At 30.0% G+C, this 20,086-nt stretch overlaps 1 protein-coding gene across 1 annotated transcript; it reads right to left on the bottom strand.

Moving 5' to 3' along the window:
- Nucleotides 1-76: 76 nt before the first annotated feature.
- LOC119673095 lies at nt 77-14,552 on the bottom strand. Its single transcript, XM_038084325.1, has 3 exons — nt 14,461-14,552; nt 1,912-2,080; nt 77-1,767 (listed from the first exon to the last, which is right to left on the bottom strand). The coding sequence occupies exons 1-3, from the start codon at nt 14,509-14,511 to the stop codon at nt 242-244; spliced, it is 1,746 nt and encodes a 581-aa protein (XP_037940253.1). The 5' UTR covers nt 14,512-14,552; the 3' UTR covers nt 77-241.
- Between the last annotated feature and the right edge of the window lie 5,534 nt (nt 14,553-20,086).

Here is a 20,086-nt window from a genome sequence, read left to right as displayed (position 1 = left end):
ATTATTTAAAATTAAATAGAGTTGTTATAATTGTTTAATTAATAAATTATTGTAATTTACATTTAATAATGTCAGAATTGTTGACATGTAGTAGCCGAAACTAGTCCTAGCATAGAAAAGAGAAAGCATTTGCAGACTAAATTGGTAGTTCGAGTACTCAGCGCAATAGTGTTTAGATATTGGCACATAGCTGTTACCAAATTTCCCAATCGGTAGATTTACAAAGATTTATTTTACAGGTTCACGATAAAGGTCTTTTTTTGGAGAGTGTACCCTGAGTTGGTATGGGCGGTGGTATTTGTATAACAGGTAACGCACCGGCTAACTGTGGATTCGTGTAAGCAACTGCACGTTCCTTCTTAGCAAAGGAGGAAAATGGCCTTAGACGTACATATAGTATGGCAGATATCATGCAAGATGTGAGCAAAATACCCAGCAAAACAATTAGTGTAATTGCGAAACCTGGTGTTGTCATACATATAAGGCCATCTTCTCTTGCCGGAAAGACCATAGTTTGTGGGGCAATTGTGGCAGTATTGTTCGCATTTTCGTCAATAGCAAAAGTAAGATCACCCGAGGAAACTACTTTAATAATACGATTCAATCCAACTTCTTGTTCAGGATCTACGGCACGTGCACGACGCTGTACGCGACGTTCATCACGTCGTTTTGTTATCGCACTGCCAACATGATAGGCATCAACATGCAACTGTGGTGGTGGTGGACCATATTGCGATTCTGGTCCTACTTGTAAATGATGTACTTCCTGTAAATTAGGATCAGAACACTGGTCAGGGCATTGATAGCGACAAATTTGTATAGTACATTGGAAGTGCACTTCCATAGAGTCGGGGAATTTAAATGCTTGAAAGTGCGCATACGAAAGTACGGATGCTGAAGCGCCAAAGTTCTTTATTTTTGTAAATCGTGACATTAATTTTGGTCGAGTAACACAGCCACGTTGATCAACGAGTTGAATCGGTGCACGTTTACCATCATGTGCTACACAATTTCTCACTAACATATCAAACTTGGAGTCATCATCTTTAATAGCTAAGACCATTGTCATAGTTTGACCAATTTTAACTAAACCAGATACTTCCGAAGCCCAAGGTCCTTTGCCCACCTGTATTTGCATCCAGCAACCTACATTATCACCAGCAAAATCGGCGCGTACAACATCAAGCATATCAACTGGGAACGGACGGAATGTTACGCTCTTCTCATATTGATCATGCCAAGTGCAACGTAGTTTGCGTGCTTGATCCCAAACTTCTTGTACTTGTGGATCATATTGTATAACGATTATGTTTTCGAAATAGGTACCCGAGCCAGAATCGTGACCATAGCCATAAAGACCATTTTCGGTGTTGCCAGCAGTGCCACACTCATGCAAACCAATATCGAATGTAGCTTGTGTACGTCCCAAACCGGATGGTAAGTGCACACAGTTCATATTACTATAATGACCCTTCGAGAAGACAATGCCATAGAATGGTTTGTCGAATTGCACAAATACTTTCATTCCATTCTTCTCACACTTAACATCTAACGAAATTATTTTTGGCATATCTTGTACTGGTGAAGACCATACTTCATTTGTATTTGAAGCGCCAACGCTTAAGTCTGGCAATACTTGTGGTGCATGTATTTGTGGTCCTCGTTGTGGTGGCAGTGGCGGTGGTGGACCCTGATAAGCTAATTGTGATGGCGGCGGTGGTGGACCGAAGGGTTGACCCAAACTCATTGATATACTTTGATGATTACCTATAAGTAAATATAAGAAAGTTTTACATACAATCAAGAAAACGATTGGAATTATATGAATAGATATCATTGCTTGATTAGAATATGTTTAATTAATTTTTGTTAAAAAACAAAACAGCTTTGTTTTTACAATAATTAGCTTACTTCTTGCTGGTCCTGGCTGTTGTTGTTGAATGTTATGCTGGTATAATACTTTCGTTGGTGACTGTGGTTCTTGTTCTGATTCCAATGCTACTTGATCGACTTCATTCTCATGATCGGATATTTCATCTTTATTGGGCTTCACCACTTCTACTTCATCAGCTAATGCAATCTGGAAATAATAAAAGATATTTAGCTTTAGAAATTCTATATTTTTATGAAAATATAAATAGAAATATGAAATATAACAATATGAATTATGGCAATAGTCTCAATTAAATTTAAATTTTTTTCCTACTCATTGCTTTACACTTTATGATCTATCATGCATAAAGCAGAACATAATGAATGTCCTAATATATATCTGTACTATGTACTCTGTATATATCAAACTCAGTATATTCAGTTTAGTTCCTACTTTATGTAAAATCGAATATAAAGCACTCCGTAATTAGATTTAGAAGTCTGTATGAATTTAAATAGTTAATGGAGCAGAGATCCGCAATCTTTTTTGATTTTTTTATAACAACCAAATGGATTTTCTTTTGAAAATAAAAACCATAATATTCCTCATTGAAGAGTTCTTCACATTAAGTGAAAATAAGAGTTCCCCCAGCAGTATTGTCCTCCTGGTTCAGTTTAAAGCCTGATAGTTATAAGCAACTGCCTAGTAGTGTCATTTACTTGTAGAGGAGATATTCTGTCAACTCGGACATAAGTTGTTAAGATGGTAGCGCAGATTAAGATGAACTGTTAAGTTATTGAGTATCTAGTATTTCAATGAGGCTCAGAATATTTCTTTTTGAGGAACTTTAATATCAGGCGGAAATAGCTGCGGCAGCAACAAAACCGTTCTGTTGGCCCAGATCAAATTCTTTTTCAATTTCTTTATACAGGTAAACGATACTTATTAGTAACGAAATATAAATTAAGCAACAATGTGGATGTTGACGGTGGTGTTACAACGGACCATTATTTATACTTAACGGAGCTTTCATGTAGAAGCCTACTGCTTCAACTTAGTCAAACATAAAGAGCAACTGTAAAATATCACCTTATAAGCATTAGTATTAACAGTAACATGAATACTAATATTACTGGTAGTCATCCATGCGGATAATGGGGACTTGCGTCAACCCACCGGAGGTGTGTATCTGGTACAGAGAAGATCAGTTCTCGTAGCTTTTGCTGACCTGACCAATTGAATTTAGCAATGGCTGTGGGTAACCTCCAAAGCTACGCGTGAAAAATGATTACATATATTTACTTGAGTTGCGTTTTCATATCGGGTACTGTGGCCCACAGATCAAGAATGGTCGAATGACCTTGCTCCTTTCCAAGAGGGAAGTTATGCTTAACACATAACTTTAAGAAAGAATTCCTTGGAATTTAAATGGGGTATCTATTGTCGCAATCTCTTGATATGTGTGTTTAGAACACAGTGGTGTTGAGCCAACAAGGCAGGTTGGCTCTAAAAACTGAGGACATCTCTTACTGGTGGTATCTGCATTAAGTTTCCTCTTTAGTTAAAACTTTTTATATTCATTTAAGAAACAAAAAACAAGATAGTTTTTCCTATAATAGATAATATCCGGATGTAGGCGATATCTAAACTTCTATTATGTTACATAATAATAAACGGAATTCTGAGATAGACAATGAAAGCCACAGACAAATGTGCTAGTTTCGCTTTTGTGATTGTAAAAATTCAGTCATTATTAAACGTGTTCTCCTTGCATGTCAGCTTTTAGTTCCTTCTTAGCAATTGAGTTCAAGGCTAATATAATCGTAAATAAAATAGCAATTGGCCAATATCGTAGAAGTGGCACGGCACATTCAAGAAAAGATTCAAGAAAAAATAAAGATATAACTCAGTTTCATTCACAATAAAAAATTTCGCATTTTCATTTCTTACTTTATTGGCGACAATTTATCTTAAACTGAGTTGACAACTTTGCTGGCTATTGGTGACGAGCAGCAATCAGCAATAAGCAATCTATCAAGCTGCAGTAGACATATCAAAATGCCAGTCGAGCCGGAGACTGCCTGATGAGGTAGTGTAGCAATGGCAATGAAAACGCGTTCATGTTGGCGTAGAGAAATGCGTAGATTTGCGATATACATAGATACAATGGACTGTATTAGTTTGGTTGGACAAAAAAAGGTTGATACATAAATCTTTCAAGATTGCTACGTTGCTGTAGGTTATAATTAATATGCTTTTTATGAGCTCTGCACTGCACATACTATATTGCAGAATTAAGTAGTGAAAATCTTGAAGGAATTTTTATGTTACCATTTGTGTATTTGGCTCGCAACTCTGATTTCTTTCGCCAATTGTAGATGTCACAACAGACGGAACTGCAAACTTGCGTGCTGAAAAAGGTAATTTAATAAAACCGCATACAAAAGTATGACAATTTCATTTTAGTTTTTATTTATGATATTTTTTTTTCACTTTATTTTATACTATTTTTTTTTTTTTTGTTAACTTATGTGAATACCAATTGGTTAAGATAAAAATATCTATCGTTCGTGCGTGTGTATGTCGCTGCGTACGTACTGCATTATGAAGCAGCATAATTTATTACAAATTAAACAGATTTTCAGATTTTCAGATGGTCATTCTCACTTTAGACGGTTACAGCAAATATGTAGCACTTCATCCATTAGCATAAGCACATGCGGCACAGTGGACATATGCGCAGACAAGATCACTTCTCTGAAATCAGTGAAACATATATGCATAAAGACAACTTTCTCTCCCGACAACATAATCGACGAAATCCAGTAATAGCGAAAATGTGAGATTCAGTAAAAATTAAAATACTTATTTTCTCCTAAATTTAATATATAAAAAGGAAATATGCATTAAACTACTTATAAGACAGCAACAAATATTACAAATAATGTATATCCTTTAACAAAAAAAAAATAAAATACAATAAAATAAAATAAAATTCAAAAAATAAAAAATTTAAGAAATTTCCGAAAATAAAAACAAAAACAAAAAAATTAAAATTTAAATGAAAATGAAAAAATCATTTTAAACAGGTTCAGGCAGTCATACGCATTAAAAGCGATTCTAAAATACGAAATTTATATGCTTAACACGCCAAAATGATCATTCGATCGTTATGATATGACCAAAACGCCACCATCAGACGGCGCACTAATGCATAATATCGTAGATCGCAGCACCGCAAGTGTATCTTCTAGATACAAATGTAAGCAAGTTGGTACGTGGATACGCGAATGTGTCAGTGGTGTGCCATTGAAAAAGTTGTTGCCCCAATTTCATGTGGATTTGTCTTACCATTCAATCCAATCAGCATAAATGTGTAAATGTCGCCCAGTGCGGCACGCAATTGCCATTTGGCCAAAAAATACGAGTACATAAAAAACGGAAAACCGAAAACTGAAAACCCAAAACTAATAAAATAAAAAAATTTAAAAAACTATAAAATGCAAAAATGCAAAAAACCAAAAATACAAAAATAATCAAAAAAAGTAAAATTGATCCAATCTGATTTTCCATTCGGTGGCCAAACAAGTTGCGGCTTACTTTGTTTCGGGTCTTTTTATTTTCGGCGCTGATTGCTAATATGCGAGAGTTAATTCGAGGTGGAAATTAAGGAGGGATTTTTAAATTGCAGTTAATTAAAATTTTTTGTAAATCTTGTCAAAAGTTCGATGAAAGAAAAAACAACATTGACAAAAGAATTTTATCTCAATTAGTTGAAAACAGGAAATAACAATCTCTTTTTTATAGTGAAATGGGTGAAATGGGTCACTTAAGGATTGTGTCGAAAATTTCGTGGAACAGCGTGTTTTTTTTTATGTCTCTTACTCAGCGGTAGATTTTACAAGTAGAAAGTTATTAAACAATAGTTAATTTACAATAATTTTTAGTTTTTTGTTTAATTAAATTATCAACTTTTTTGTCATATAAATATTTTATGGTTAGAATATCTCCACTATTGGAAACTAAAGATAGTTTATAAAAACTAAAATCTAATAATTGTATGTGATTACTGCGCTACTTATTATTATAAAAGAAAATATAATATTAGTAATAATGTCAGTAATATTGTTTAATATCGTGTATACGCACCATGTGACTTCACATCACGAAAAATGCCTTTGTAGCTCTGTTGCCAATTGAGCCTTTTACCAAGGATGGCACAGAGATTTGGCTGTTGTATCAAATAAAACAACTTTAAACGGTAGTAGTATCGTTCTGCTTGGTTTAATGGTAAACCCTATTTTCTTCACAGCAGTAAACCCACTTCCTTGTGTGTATTTTTGGGTCTCTTCAATTCGAGAAATGATTGTACACTTCTGTTAGTAAAAACCTCAGACTTACCAACACCGCGTTATCAAATCTCGGAAAGGTTACAGGCTCCTCGGGGAGGTATGCAGATCTGAGGTCCATTACTGCTTAGTCTGTTGAAGTGATAAACAATATTCCAGTCAAGGCATAAAGAGGGGTTTTAAAAATACCACGAGTTAAGGAAGAGTAAAAGTGCTCAAGTGCACTGGCTTAAATAGAAATAAATAAATAAATAAAAACCCTCTTGATAAGGTTATCTGCTTGAAGGTATACAATAAAGTCATGTTCTTAATACAAGTTTAACACTAATTAATAGTTAGAATCCAGAATAGTAGGGACGGTATTTTGTGGAGTCTTAGCGGACAGTCACGTAGAGTTATGTTTATAGCTTCAGATAACTTATACTTTATTGTAGAATTAATGTCCAACTTTATTTCAGTATTGTTAAGAAATGTTTATGCTGCAGTATGATTTGAATAAATACTCAGTATTGCTGTATCAGAACCTAAGTCACTTCTCTACTGAATATCACCTAGAATAAGATAACTGTCAGAACTAAGATTTCATTTCTATTGAAATTTTAAATAAATTATTTATCGTTATAGTTATTTCAATACGATCGTTATTATCCTATCGAAAAATTTAAGTAAATAATTTAAGTAAATTATGATTAAATATATCACAAAAAATGCAAAATATAAATTATTTATATTAGATCTCTACGGAGACTATAGAATAGGGCTATCAAAAAAGGCATGTACGCGGGCCAATATAAATTACTGTGCAGATTGGTGGGCCGCAGAAACATATTGGGATATGGTGTCCCAATAAAATAATGTAATTTTACCAAAATATTATTCAAATATAAATTAGAGTAATTGTGGTAGATTAGAAATATATGGCGCGGTCCGCACATATATTAGGCGAGGGCCGCATGTGGGCCTTGGCCCATGCTTTTGATAGTCTTGATGTAGAACAATATTGTTTATCTTTGAATACTCTGTTTAGGTGTATACTAATTCTAATTTTATTAGCATTAAGACGAGGAATCCCAAATTATGTTAACAATTATTTTTATTAACAACCAAATCAAATAAATCTTAATTATAAGTATTAACAAAGACAATCCATAAATATTCATCATAATTGGAAGAATTCAAATGTGTTAAATATTCTTTTATTTATTGTTAAAAAAAAGAATAAAAAAAAGTGATTACAACTAATCTGAAAATTTGCTGTCTAATAATTGTGAAAGTTATTATGAAGCTCATTGTAAATTTTCGCTAATAATATTAAAATAATTGTCGGTTTTTACATATAATTTTAATAATTTATTAAAAACAATTAATAAGCAATGATTTACCATTAATAAATAATCAACAACTTAGCGTCAACGTTTAATTGAATAATTGCTTCCGATGCTGTTAATTGGTCAAATATATGTAAATAATTAATTGACTTTTTAATTAATTGACCATTTATCTCATTTTACTACTGTTTTCATTTTAATATATTTCATTTATGACTCTACCTTGACAACTTCTAGTTTAGCAAAAATTTTTTTATTGGCATAATTCAGATGAGTTGAAGGATTGTTAATCTTACTTTGTTTCCTAATATTGGAATTCCCCTCTACCTAAGACAATCTTAATCTAAGGACGGAATTTATGTAGGCTCATTCTAATACCACAATAATAAAATCTCAAGAAATGTTCTAAAAAATTTACTTAAATATTCCACTATTTCCGATCGAGAAACGATTTTGTCGCTTTAATAATAATAATAATAAGTGAATGTCTTAATATCTATATTAGTGATATGGAACAAACATTTCGGGAACAGAAACCTTAAAATAGAAATTTGCATTGTGATTAGTGTCGAGCAGTGATAAAGATTCTACAGTAATCTATTGCTTTGACAGTCGTCTTTGAAACGAATCTCTGATCGGTAGGCATACTTGCCAACGAATTAGTGTCCCATCACTTTGACAATTCTTTTGAACAATGAATAACTAGCATTATAAGGTTTATAGATAAGATGTTGAATTATTTTGTATTTATAGTTCATCAAGTGTGCCTTTCATGTCATTTGTAGTAGGTTATTTTAAAACATTCTGTATAACATATATAGCCATATTAAATGAATTAAAGATATATCTTCACTTAAAATGAATGATATTATGGAATATTCTAAGTTATTTCTGCGCAATTAATCGACCTTACAGTTTTCGGGAATATTTCTATCATTCGGAGCCTATTCCAATTTAACCATTGAATGCATCAACATGTCGTTGAAAAATATACTTTATATACTGCGAAAATATAAATCAAAATTATCACAGTGGTCTTGAAATTATTTCTTGTATTTTGTTATTCCTAAATAACTTCTAGAAACTGCAAGTAACAAATGTTGAACTCGTACCATGACAAATTTGAAGTTTACAATCAGTGTACATTAGCCAAAATACGGCGCAAAGCCCTACTTGACTTTTATGTTTGAACTTGAAGTTTTGTCAATTTATTGTGAAAGTTCAAATTTACTTGCTGTATATTAAATTCCTGAATTGCTAATTAGAGTTCCCAGACATGCTATATAATATGAAATCACCAGCTAGATATAATCAAATGCAAGCATGTTTCAAAACAGTTGTTCAATAAATTCTTAATCTATTTGCACGAATTTCTAAATCCATTTGTACTTTTTTCTAATGGGGGAGTCATGTTTTTCACAATTAGCGTACAAATATTAATCCGTAATACCATAACTGGCCTTTATTTGAGCCCCAGTGAGCTTTAGATACAAGGAAGCAACTCCAACCAAACTTAATATAACCAAAAGATTATAAACTGTGTCTTCACTCACACGTATAGCCAAGGCTAAGTCTAGTCATGTAGTCAACTCCATAACATAGGGTACCTCTATCTCTATAACTAAGAAATAGGTTTGCCCTATTTCTTCACCGGTGTTAGTGGATCGATGAACACTAACTGTCAAGATTAAATATAAAAATATTACCCTATATAAGTGTGTGTATATTTACACTTAATAGTATTAAATCTTAAACAAGTTAAGATTTCCGATAAACCTGACAATATTTATTAATTTGAAACTAGTTCAAATTTACTCGCAAGTTCCGAGTAAATGAAATGGGAGGATATTTATCTATGTTCAATAATTACATCATCCAATAATAAATCTATTTTATATATTTAATTTATTTCTAATGAACTTTGCAGGGTCCAATAAAGTTAAAACAGTATAGGTAGTTTATATCAGCGGCATACACAAATAGGAATATTGGGACTGAAAGAATACTTTGTAAATCCACACACATATGATTTAAGCGAAATAAAAATCTTTAAAAAATTAATTTTAATAATAAGAGGCCCGGTAAGAATAAAATGTAGAGGGCTCTAAATTGAATTATTCTGACCCTTCATACCTACTTACTTATACTTACATCCGTTCTTCAACCTCTTCGAAAGCCATTTAACTAGAAAATGATTTATATCGACTTTCGCTTTTCGAAATAAAATATCTAAAGAAAATTAATTCTTCTTTTCGTAGTTATTCAAAGCACAACTTCCAATAATAAGAGCCCCGGTAAGAATAAAATGTAGGTTCTAAATTGAATTATTCTGATCCTTCATACCTACTTACTTATGCATACACCCCTTCTTCAATCTCTTCCAAAGTCATTTAACTAGAAAATGATTTATATCGACTTTCGCTTTTCGACGAAACCAATAAGCGATACTTAAGCTTAATGAAGTATTTTATAAGATATCAAATGCTCGTAATGTAAGTACTAAATGCTGGTAATTATTGAAAACTTTTATGATTATATACTATCGTTTATGTCAAACTGTTAGGTTTAGTAAAAAAAACTAAAATTATTTAAATCTACTAATTATATTTTTTAACGTTGAACGGTGTCTTATGTTTTTAAATAATTGTTTTCGCGGATTAACTATGGATACTAAAAAGAATGCTTTGAGCCATTCTTACCTGTAGAATCATAAAAAGTTATAAGTTTTTCAAGAAGTAGTGAATGAAGTAATTTTCTAAATGAATTTAACGATTTCTGCATTAAACCTTAAACTTGTTGAAGTCTGTAACTAAGCCAATAAGCCAATCGATAAAGCTATTTTGTGGATTTCATTTGAAAGATACAAGTTATACAAGTGAAGAGAAAAAATAAAAAATTTTTTAGAAGGATTAAAAATAAATTTAAAATTTCCAACTAATAAATTTATTGACATTGATAAAAATTTTATTACATTTTTTGAGAGAAATTTCAATCTCAAATAATGTTATTTCTTAGCAATAATAATGCCTAAATGAATATAAAATTTTTATGTTAGCTAAAATTTATTATTCTTAACATTAAAACAAAGCTTAAAACAATATAATACTCGTTTTGTTAAATATTATATATGTAAAAATTTAAATAATGAAATTATCAGTCAGCAGCGGTTAATTGAAAAGAAAAATGACGACTATTTGTCCGCATTCATACAGGCTCATCCATGAGCAGAGGCTGTAGTCTGTAGTCTGTGGTATCCGAAACGTTATAATAAACAAAATATTTGCATAGAAAATGTGAGAAACAAAACTACAAGTGCAAATATTGCACACAGCGCAGTGAGTTCAATTGGGCTGCCACATTAACGTTAATACCATCACAATTGCATTACATGCAACAGACAAGAAGTCAGTTTGTCGGCCTTAATAAAACAGCGAAAATGCATTATAAACACAGTTGGAGTACGAATGCAAGTAACTTGCAATGCGCAGATACTCACTCGAATGAACGACGAAAAGTCATCAAGTTAAGCGTTGAAGATGCGCAACGCTACCAATCTTAACCTGCAAAAATGGGTACTAAACAAAAAGAAAAGATTCCAGCAAATGTTGCTGTACTTGCTGTACTTGGTGCATTTGTGTTGCAAAAAACGTTGGAGTAAGCAATAAAAAAGTTATAAATATAAAACATTAACCGCAAGTTCCCGAACTGCAGTTAGTGTGGCTGCCTTTGATGCACTTTTTGTTGCAACTGCACGAGCTGTAAACTTGGCTCAGAATTGAATGAGAGAAAGTAACGCTAAGAACGTGATGCACCTCGAGGTGTTTTCGACGTTTGTAGTGGGTAAACCGTTTAAGTACGTGTTTTAGCGCCACAGACAAAATATATGTAGGATTTCGGTTTTACGAAACACAGCGAATTTTTCATCAAAGAATGCCACTTGAGGTCAAAAGCCATAAAGGAAAGCAAAAATATTCACTTCGATTTTAAGAAAACAAAAACCAAAAAGCAAAAGTGCTTTAAGAAGATACTTCGCATATGAAAAGTGAAATTTCCTTAAATGGCACTTATTCAGTATTTTTCGTTTGCTATATTTTTTTTCACTTGGCAGTAATAAGGAAAAACAGTGCTCAGTAAATAAAAAGGGTTTGACATGACATGCGAAATAAATTTTATTAAAATGATTATTATTATAATGAAGCTATAATGAATAATGAAACTCAGCCTCAGTCAACCTAAGTACTGATATTAAGACTTATACAAATAGAAAATATTTCCCCTTTGGATATATTTTAATAAGCATTTTGATGGATGTGAATAATATAAAATGAGAAATTTAATACATACATAAATAAAATTCTCATATTTTCTTATATTATTTAGTATACAAAAACTGTGAGGTATCTTTTTCATTAATTTGAAATTTTACATTAACAGAACTTTCATTGAATTAGTAGTCTTAAATGGGAGGTTGACAAAGCACTATGTCCACCGAGGATTGTTATGCTAAGGAAGAAGAAGATGTTTTAAATGAAAAAGATGTTTTAAATGAAAACAAAACTAAGTCCTTAAAACACAATCAAAGACCACACTATTCAAATTATGATAAACTTTGTGTACTTTCAAATGGATCACGAGATCATACCAAAGAAAGTAAAAGTCGATAATGTTTAAATAGAATGGGAAGACAATGTAAAATATTAAGATCTAATTTTTGACAGAATGTACACTTGACAAGAAAATAGCAATCAAAAACCTAGCTTGTAATAAAACCCTAAATGCTCTCAAAATCATTAACACAAGAAAAGTTGGGTGTGAAAAATTAAATTCTGCTTTATAAACAAGTAATTAGATCCAAACTACTTTAAGACTGTATTACTTATGACAATACTGCTTTATTCACTATTAGAAAACTTCAAACTTATCAAAATATCGCACTGAGATGTATGCTTAAATCTCCGTGGTATATCAGAAATGAAATGAACACGAAGACTTGAGAGTCGAGAGTCAAGATTGCATAAAAGTGTATCGACAAAGCTCTAAAATTGTTATATTCTGTGAGTACTCACACTAGTTCAGAATTGCATTCTCTTAAATCCAATGTAATATAACTTTCGTCAGGAAGATATACTGGTCTTCAAAGCACAACTCTGTAAATTGACCTGAAAAACTCATTATCAGAATACAATAAAGCTCTTGTTATCGTGTACAACTTAAGTGATACTATTGAGTACGAGTGCTTTAGACACTAACTCAAGTTTCATTAAGCAAGGAGATCAAACATATAATCATTCAAAATTTAACATTCAAAAAATTAAACTAATTGCTTATAAGTCCTGCTATTGAGTTGAGTTAATTTCCGGCTCAAAGACATAATCACTCGAAATCAGGCGAAGAATCAATCATAGGTCCTACTATTGGGTTATACCGACTTTCGGTTCAAAGAAATAATCATTCGAAATCAAGAGAAGAATCACTTTTGCCAAAATATCTTACTATTGAGTTACAGATCAAAGAAATAATCACTCAAGTTTAACCAAAAATCACTTTCGCTAATAGATCCCACTACTGAGTTGAGTTCGCTTTTCGATTTAAACATATAATCACTCAAACTTGAACAAAGAATCACTTTTGTTTTCAGCCAACAAATAAACGAATCAACATATTTTATCCATTTTATTACTAAAAATCATCAATAGTTAAAATATGGGCTGTTTAAAAATTCGATAAATAGAAGATCAAAGACTTTAAATTTTGGCATATAGAAGACTGTTAAAAGTTCTGACATCTCCATGCTTGAAAAATTAATGCAGATTTATGAAAATATTCTCCAATGCATCTCTGACTTACTTAGGTCTCCTAGCTATACGATCTGGAAACTTGAAACAACAGATTGTAAAGTAAACGGAAATAGTACGCGAGGAAGATCACCTACTCGTTTCTAACCTTAAAAAAAAATCAATTATAAGAAAATATCGAACCGTGTGATATAAAGTATGTTTATAATACGAAAACACGCTCTGTCAAGCTTAAAGAACTGAAAGGGAAAAAAAAGATTATATATGTTAGGACAAAATTATGTAGGCATCTCTACGAGAGATTTCAATGAGATCGGTGAATTGTTTCCTATTTAAAGAATATTGAAAACACGCTCTGTCAAGCTTAAAGAACTGAAAGTGGAAAAAAAGATTATTTAGTACAATAGTAGTAGTACAAAAGACAACTCTACGAGGGATTTCAATGAGATCGGTGGACTGTTTCCTATGTAAAGAATATCGTTATTAATTTCCACTTTTTATGTTACTGTTTTATATAAGAAAAATATAACTATTAAATCGTATGCTGCTAATGTTATGTCCAGATTATTTAAATATTTCGTCCAGTTATCTTTTAAGGTTCCCTGTCTTACCAGGTTACCAGACTTCAAGCAAGTTAATATAAAAAACAAATTCATATTAATATGTCTTAACTAAATTTGAGTGTTGAACAGATTTATTTATTTTAAATGGTAGTTATCAAGCTTCAAAAGAATGGTTCAATGTATCTGATAGTTATATTTCTGTATAAGCTATAAAAATATTTCGAATTGAGTCTCAATAAATCAATGTGATATGCATTAAACATCGAGAAAATTGAGATGACATTATAAAATATAATGCATTATGTTTATGTTAATTTAGATGACTTTTTTTGACTTAATTTTAACATTTTATTTAAGTCTGCCAACGTTTAATTGAATTGCGATAAATTGCTGGTTAATTTACATATAAATTTTAAATTTGAATTTCTAAAAGAAAATAGTGTGACTGACTTTTCTTTCAGTTGAAATAGTTAAAAAAAAACGGCGATCTAATAAATTCAGCTTAAGGCTAGTTATAACTCAAAGAAATTAAATTTAAATATTAAAACTTACCTGAAGTGAAAGGAATAACACAAAACATAAACAAATTGTTTTGATCCTCATTTTGTATATTTTATTTTATGTTGAATGTGTGTTCTTTACGACTTTTGTATTTCAATCTGTAAGAAAATAGATTTAAAACAATTTTTATTAAAATGCACTTTGTGATTTATAAATATAACAATGAAAGTAATACACACACTATTATAATAAATATTAATCTTATATATTACTCTCAAAGTGAAAGCAAATTAAAAAAACAGTTAACTTTTCAACTACTCATATATTTAAAAAATATGGTATATATTGAATATTGAATAAATGGTTTTTAATAGTTAAAATGATATTTTACTATTACTATAGTTGATATTTGCCAAATGATTGAAAATTAATTAGAAGAAAAAAGATTATTTAATTTCACACACTTCCCAGTTCGAATGCTGCACACATTTATCTGAATTTATCTGATATCTTTCACTTCACAATGGTGTGTAATGCCTATAGTTATACACACATTGTTTATCTTTCGATATTAATTTTCAGAGATAAAAAAAGAAAATAAATAAAAACAAAAAAGCAATATTTTATACAATTAACAAGTTTTACGTTCTTCGAGGTTTTGCTATACTTGATTTATTGCCGTTACATCTATCAAATGATATGTTATTATGACTATCCAAGACTAGTGACTCTTGGCAATTGTTGATCGAATATATTCAGTCAATAAGAAAATAAATTAAAAAATAATTTTTTTTTATTATAAAAATGTCTACCACTTGACAATCGTACGTATCTATTTATTTATAATTGTGCAAATTAATTGAAATCGAAAATTGTTAAAACAAATTTATACTCTCACATTTCACTCGCATCTCACATCTCACATCTTATAATGAGTAACTGTGTGAAATTGTTTAACTGATTTTTTGCTTAAATAAAATCATAATAAGTTGAAAAATTAAATATAAAATATAAAAAAAAAGAAAGACAAAATAGAAGAAATATATTATGTGTACAAACAAATAGCCATGATAATGACAATAATAATAAGTTTAGTAAGTAACGCACAAATGTTAAAAATGTTAAAAACTTCACAAATGAAAGTCATAATATTTACGACAGACGCAGACGTAGCCGCAGCCGCAGCTGCAGCTGCAGCCATAACCGCTGAAGCAGCCGCAGCAAAAACCACAGCATCAGTGGCAGTAGCAATAAATTGTTACTTTTTAAGTTTACAATGTGACTTATGCTCACATTTTTTATTTCATTTTAACCCAGGCCAGCGTTTGGCAGGTGAAATGTTATTATCACATTTCACATATAAAGAAATGTGGGTCAAACTCTTTACAAAGGCACAATGTAAGATGCGATTTCGTATCTTTGTAAATTAGTCAGCTTAAATGCATGAAAAGTTGACGTAAACTGCATTGTGATGAAGTGCGAGCTTAGCGTACGAGTGCGCTGACAATTGTGCATTTATTTAATTATTAGGTGTTATTATAAAACTTTTAACAAATGAACTTTTTATTTGAATGTATGATTTTTTTAATAGATTAAGTAAGTTATATAAATTAAATTATTAGAAAAAAGATGGTATATAATTCATATACATAGAGGTATTTGAGCTTGTTCACAATCTGAATTAAGGTATTAGTGACGAATTTCATACAGATTGACTACGTACAATCTATACTATTATAGTAACATCCTGGTAAATAATATTGAAGTTACTCAACAAAATTATTAAGCACCATAAATAGCTTACTATTTTTACTCGCTTTATATAAAAATAATTACATAAATAAATTATTATTTAAGTAATAGGCTATTAAAGCACCACGACCTAAAAAATCTATTGTGCGCCTAAAGGCCCAACTAGGACAATTTTAGACTATTTATAAATCTTATAATTGCTGTGGGCTTAATTTTACCTATTTGACTTGGGACCAATATCCCGCTTCCAAGGTAATCGAACATAAATAAATAAATAGCTCACTATTTTTGCTTGCTTTATATAAAAATAATTTCTAATTATAATTTAATTTGGACTAAAACTCATAAATAAAAAGACTAGATTAATTATTCTATAGATATAATTGACAAAAAAAAATTTTTGAATATTACCGTGTTTAGGTCGTTAATTTGACGCATAAAATTATAAAAAAAAATTTTTTTGAAATTAGGTACAGTCATAATTTCCATAACTCGAACTTCTATAACTCGAATTTTCTATAACTCCAATCAAAAACAGTGCACCAAGGTTTTAGAGAGCAAATTACATACAAATCTGCTTCCATAACTCGAACTTGAATTTCTCTATAACTCGAACAAAAATTTTATTCCGTGCCGACAGGAATATGGGAAAGTGCATTCTATAAGTCGAATTTTTATTTTAAGTATGAATACATTTTGCTGTTAGGGGAAGTCCCTTTTCCAAATCAAATATTTAATTTTTTCTTTCTTATGTTGCTTCTTTCTGCAAATGTAAGTCGCTGGCAGCGTGGTTTACAGTAAATAAATTAACTTCCAGTGCTACTCTTAACGATTATATTGAGTTTGTCAGTGAAATTTGTACATCAAGCTTTCCTAAAGATGACGATATTATTGAGCATAATAGCTTTGAATTAGTTTATCCAATTCTAAATGCAACGAAAAGTGATGATGAGGGCTCGGTGGATGTAATTGTTTATCAGCCTTCCAAGAATGAAGTAGAAGACTAATTCAAAATTCTGAATTTATATTTGAAAACGAATGATACTACAACTGATGATCACTATAAGAGTAGAAATAAAGTGAAATCTCTTTTTACTGGAAATAATTGCAAATAAATAAATATCTTAAAATGTGAAAATAAAAATAAATAAATAAATTCTCTAACTCGAAGTCTCCATAAATCGAACCTATTCTTTGGAAGTTTGACTGTCTATATATTAGAAATAACGCAAGATAACAAAAATGTAATAAAAACAGTCTCTTCAAATAATTAGAAGAAAGTTAATCATTATCTGAAAAGCGTTTTAACAAATAACCAAATTTGAAGCGATTGGCTTTAATATAAACATATATACATTAAAATTAAAACTTCTCATGTCTTAAAGAATTGAATTAATCTGTCAAATATTAAAAGTTGAGACTATTTTATAAATTACAACATCATTTATCATTTTATTTTATTAAAAATAATATTTAACATCATTAAAATTATTATTAAAATTAGAATTTATTCAATATATTATATTTCAAGAAAGAATAATATAATACAGAAATGGTTTCAATTTCTTAAAGTTAACAAATCTATTTTTTTCAATGCCACCCAATCTTACTTTTACTTTTACTCAATTTTGTAATCAGTCTCATTCATAAAAATCAGTCATAAAAAATATAAAACAAAAGACTTAAGCAACAAACTTTTTTGAAAAAAATATTTTAAATTTGTTAGTTCATTTGAATATTGTACATATTTCATAATTTGTTTATAAACAATGAATTATACAGGGTTCCATTCACAGATATAGTTTTTAAACCAAACTTTTATATATTCTTTAAAAGCTAAAGCTGTGGCTTCTAAACTTTTATCTGCAATTCTCTTTTTGATCGAGGAAGGAAGGAATTTATATAAAAATGTCTAATAATACTAACATAACATATAACTAATAATCATAAAAATTCCACTAAATATAATATGCATCAAATTTAATCAAATTTAAATTTTTTTATTTAATAACAACGAAAAAAAATTCCAAGCTTTTACACATTATGATCTATAAAAGATATGACAGTCTTGTTTTTTTAACACAGACCGCTTATATGAATTTTGTACTTTTGAATGGTTTTGTGATAATATATTTACAAGAAAATTTTATTGCTAAAACATAAGATATGTTTACAGATAATAAACATAATCAGCATTACCTTAAATATCAGTTATAAAACTAAGTTTCTTACTCATGTTAAATGCTAACTTAAATAGAAGGGCTTTGTATTACTTTCTTTTCTACATTAATTATACCTTATGACACACTCATATATGTTTTTAAAGTGTTGTAAAAATTTCTATCGTTAATTTAAATGAAAGATTTTACTCAATTTTGTAATCAATACCATTCATAAAAATCAGTCATAAAAAATATAAAACAAAAGACTTAAACAACAAACTTTTTTAAAAAAAATATTTTAAATTTGTTAGCGAGTTGGTTTGTTTTTTTTTTTGTATTACGATATATGGAGAAGAGTACTTGTATTTTGAATTGATGAACTTAAATTTATTTTTGCACGTATACTTGGTTTTAATTAACTCTACTCAATGTATTTATAATCTGACTGAAACAAAATAATCTAGCGTTGTAAAAGATAGGATAGCATAGCACTTATCCGTAAACCAATGCAATATACAATATTATGCGCTTTATATATAAGCTGAGAAAACAAATTAAAAAACTGAACTAATATAGCTAAAAAAGTAAAATATATTATAATTAAAGTTTGGTAACACTGTAACGAATTTTCAATTTAAAAGCATAAAAATCAATATTTGCTTATTTTGTTTAAAAATAGTAAAAAATTAAATTAAAAAACCATAAATTCTACTAAAAATTAAAAAAGGTGAAGTTAATCACAATTTTAATATTAAAAAACAAAAAAATTAGTAAAAAGAAAACAATTTAATTATGTATGTTACTTACAGAAGTTACTAAAAACTTTTTATGACTAATAGACATATTAATTAGCCTTTGAACATTGTGTGAAAAAAGTCTTAATTATGATTCAGTTAATATATGTGTGTTTCGGGCATTATTGTCTTTGATTATTTATTTATAGTAGTGATTCCCAACTTTTCTTGACTAAGAATCACTATGACATTTTTGTTTTTAGTAGGGACAACAAAATGTAAGAATAATAAGCTGTATGATTATTTTAATATGCTTTAAAACATCTCTGTAAGATTATATACTTTATATTGGCTATAAAATAGATATATAATTACTTCGAAATTTTTTGTGCTTATTTTCTAATAAGTAGGGTCTCAGGGGACAAACTGTACGCTATGTATCCATACCTGTTGAATTTGATACACGGATCATTTTTAACCATCTTGCGTGTCACTAGTTAGGAACCACCGATTTATGGTGATTGAAGCTTATGTGATTAATTTATTAATATATACAAATTAAAATAATAATAATTGGGATTACTAAAATAACTCGTCCTGTCAATAGTCCAACAAATTTCTAATTTGTATGAAAAACGCAAATTGAATCGAAATTGTAGAGCCGATAAACCAATCAGATGAGTACTAAAATCTTATCGAAATACTTATTACAAGTTTTAAATTATTATTGAAAAACATCCTGGTCAAATGAAGACAGCTGTCTGACGTTTAATGTGATCTAAAATTGATAAGAAAATATCAAGAAGTTTTAATAAGAGATGACAAATATCAGGTTATCAGGTCATTGCTTGTATAACTGGTCACTGGCTGTTTGGCTAATACGCTCTTAGGCTGGAAGTTTCCATATATAAATATAATAAAAGTTGTAGAAATAAGGAGTGGGAAGAAAGAATAGAATACCTGTTCTATAGTTGTGCCGTGGCACAACAGATCTGCTGGTGTCTCTATCTTTAGCACCGGTGTATACGA

Source organism: Teleopsis dalmanni, chromosome 1, assembly GCF_002237135.1.
Source record: "Teleopsis dalmanni isolate 2A chromosome 1, ASM223713v2, whole genome shotgun sequence".
Classification (NCBI taxonomy): domain Eukaryota; kingdom Metazoa; phylum Arthropoda; class Insecta; order Diptera; family Diopsidae; genus Teleopsis; species Teleopsis dalmanni.
Note: the sequence above shows the minus strand (reverse complement) of the source record. Positions and strands in the feature narration are given on the sequence as shown.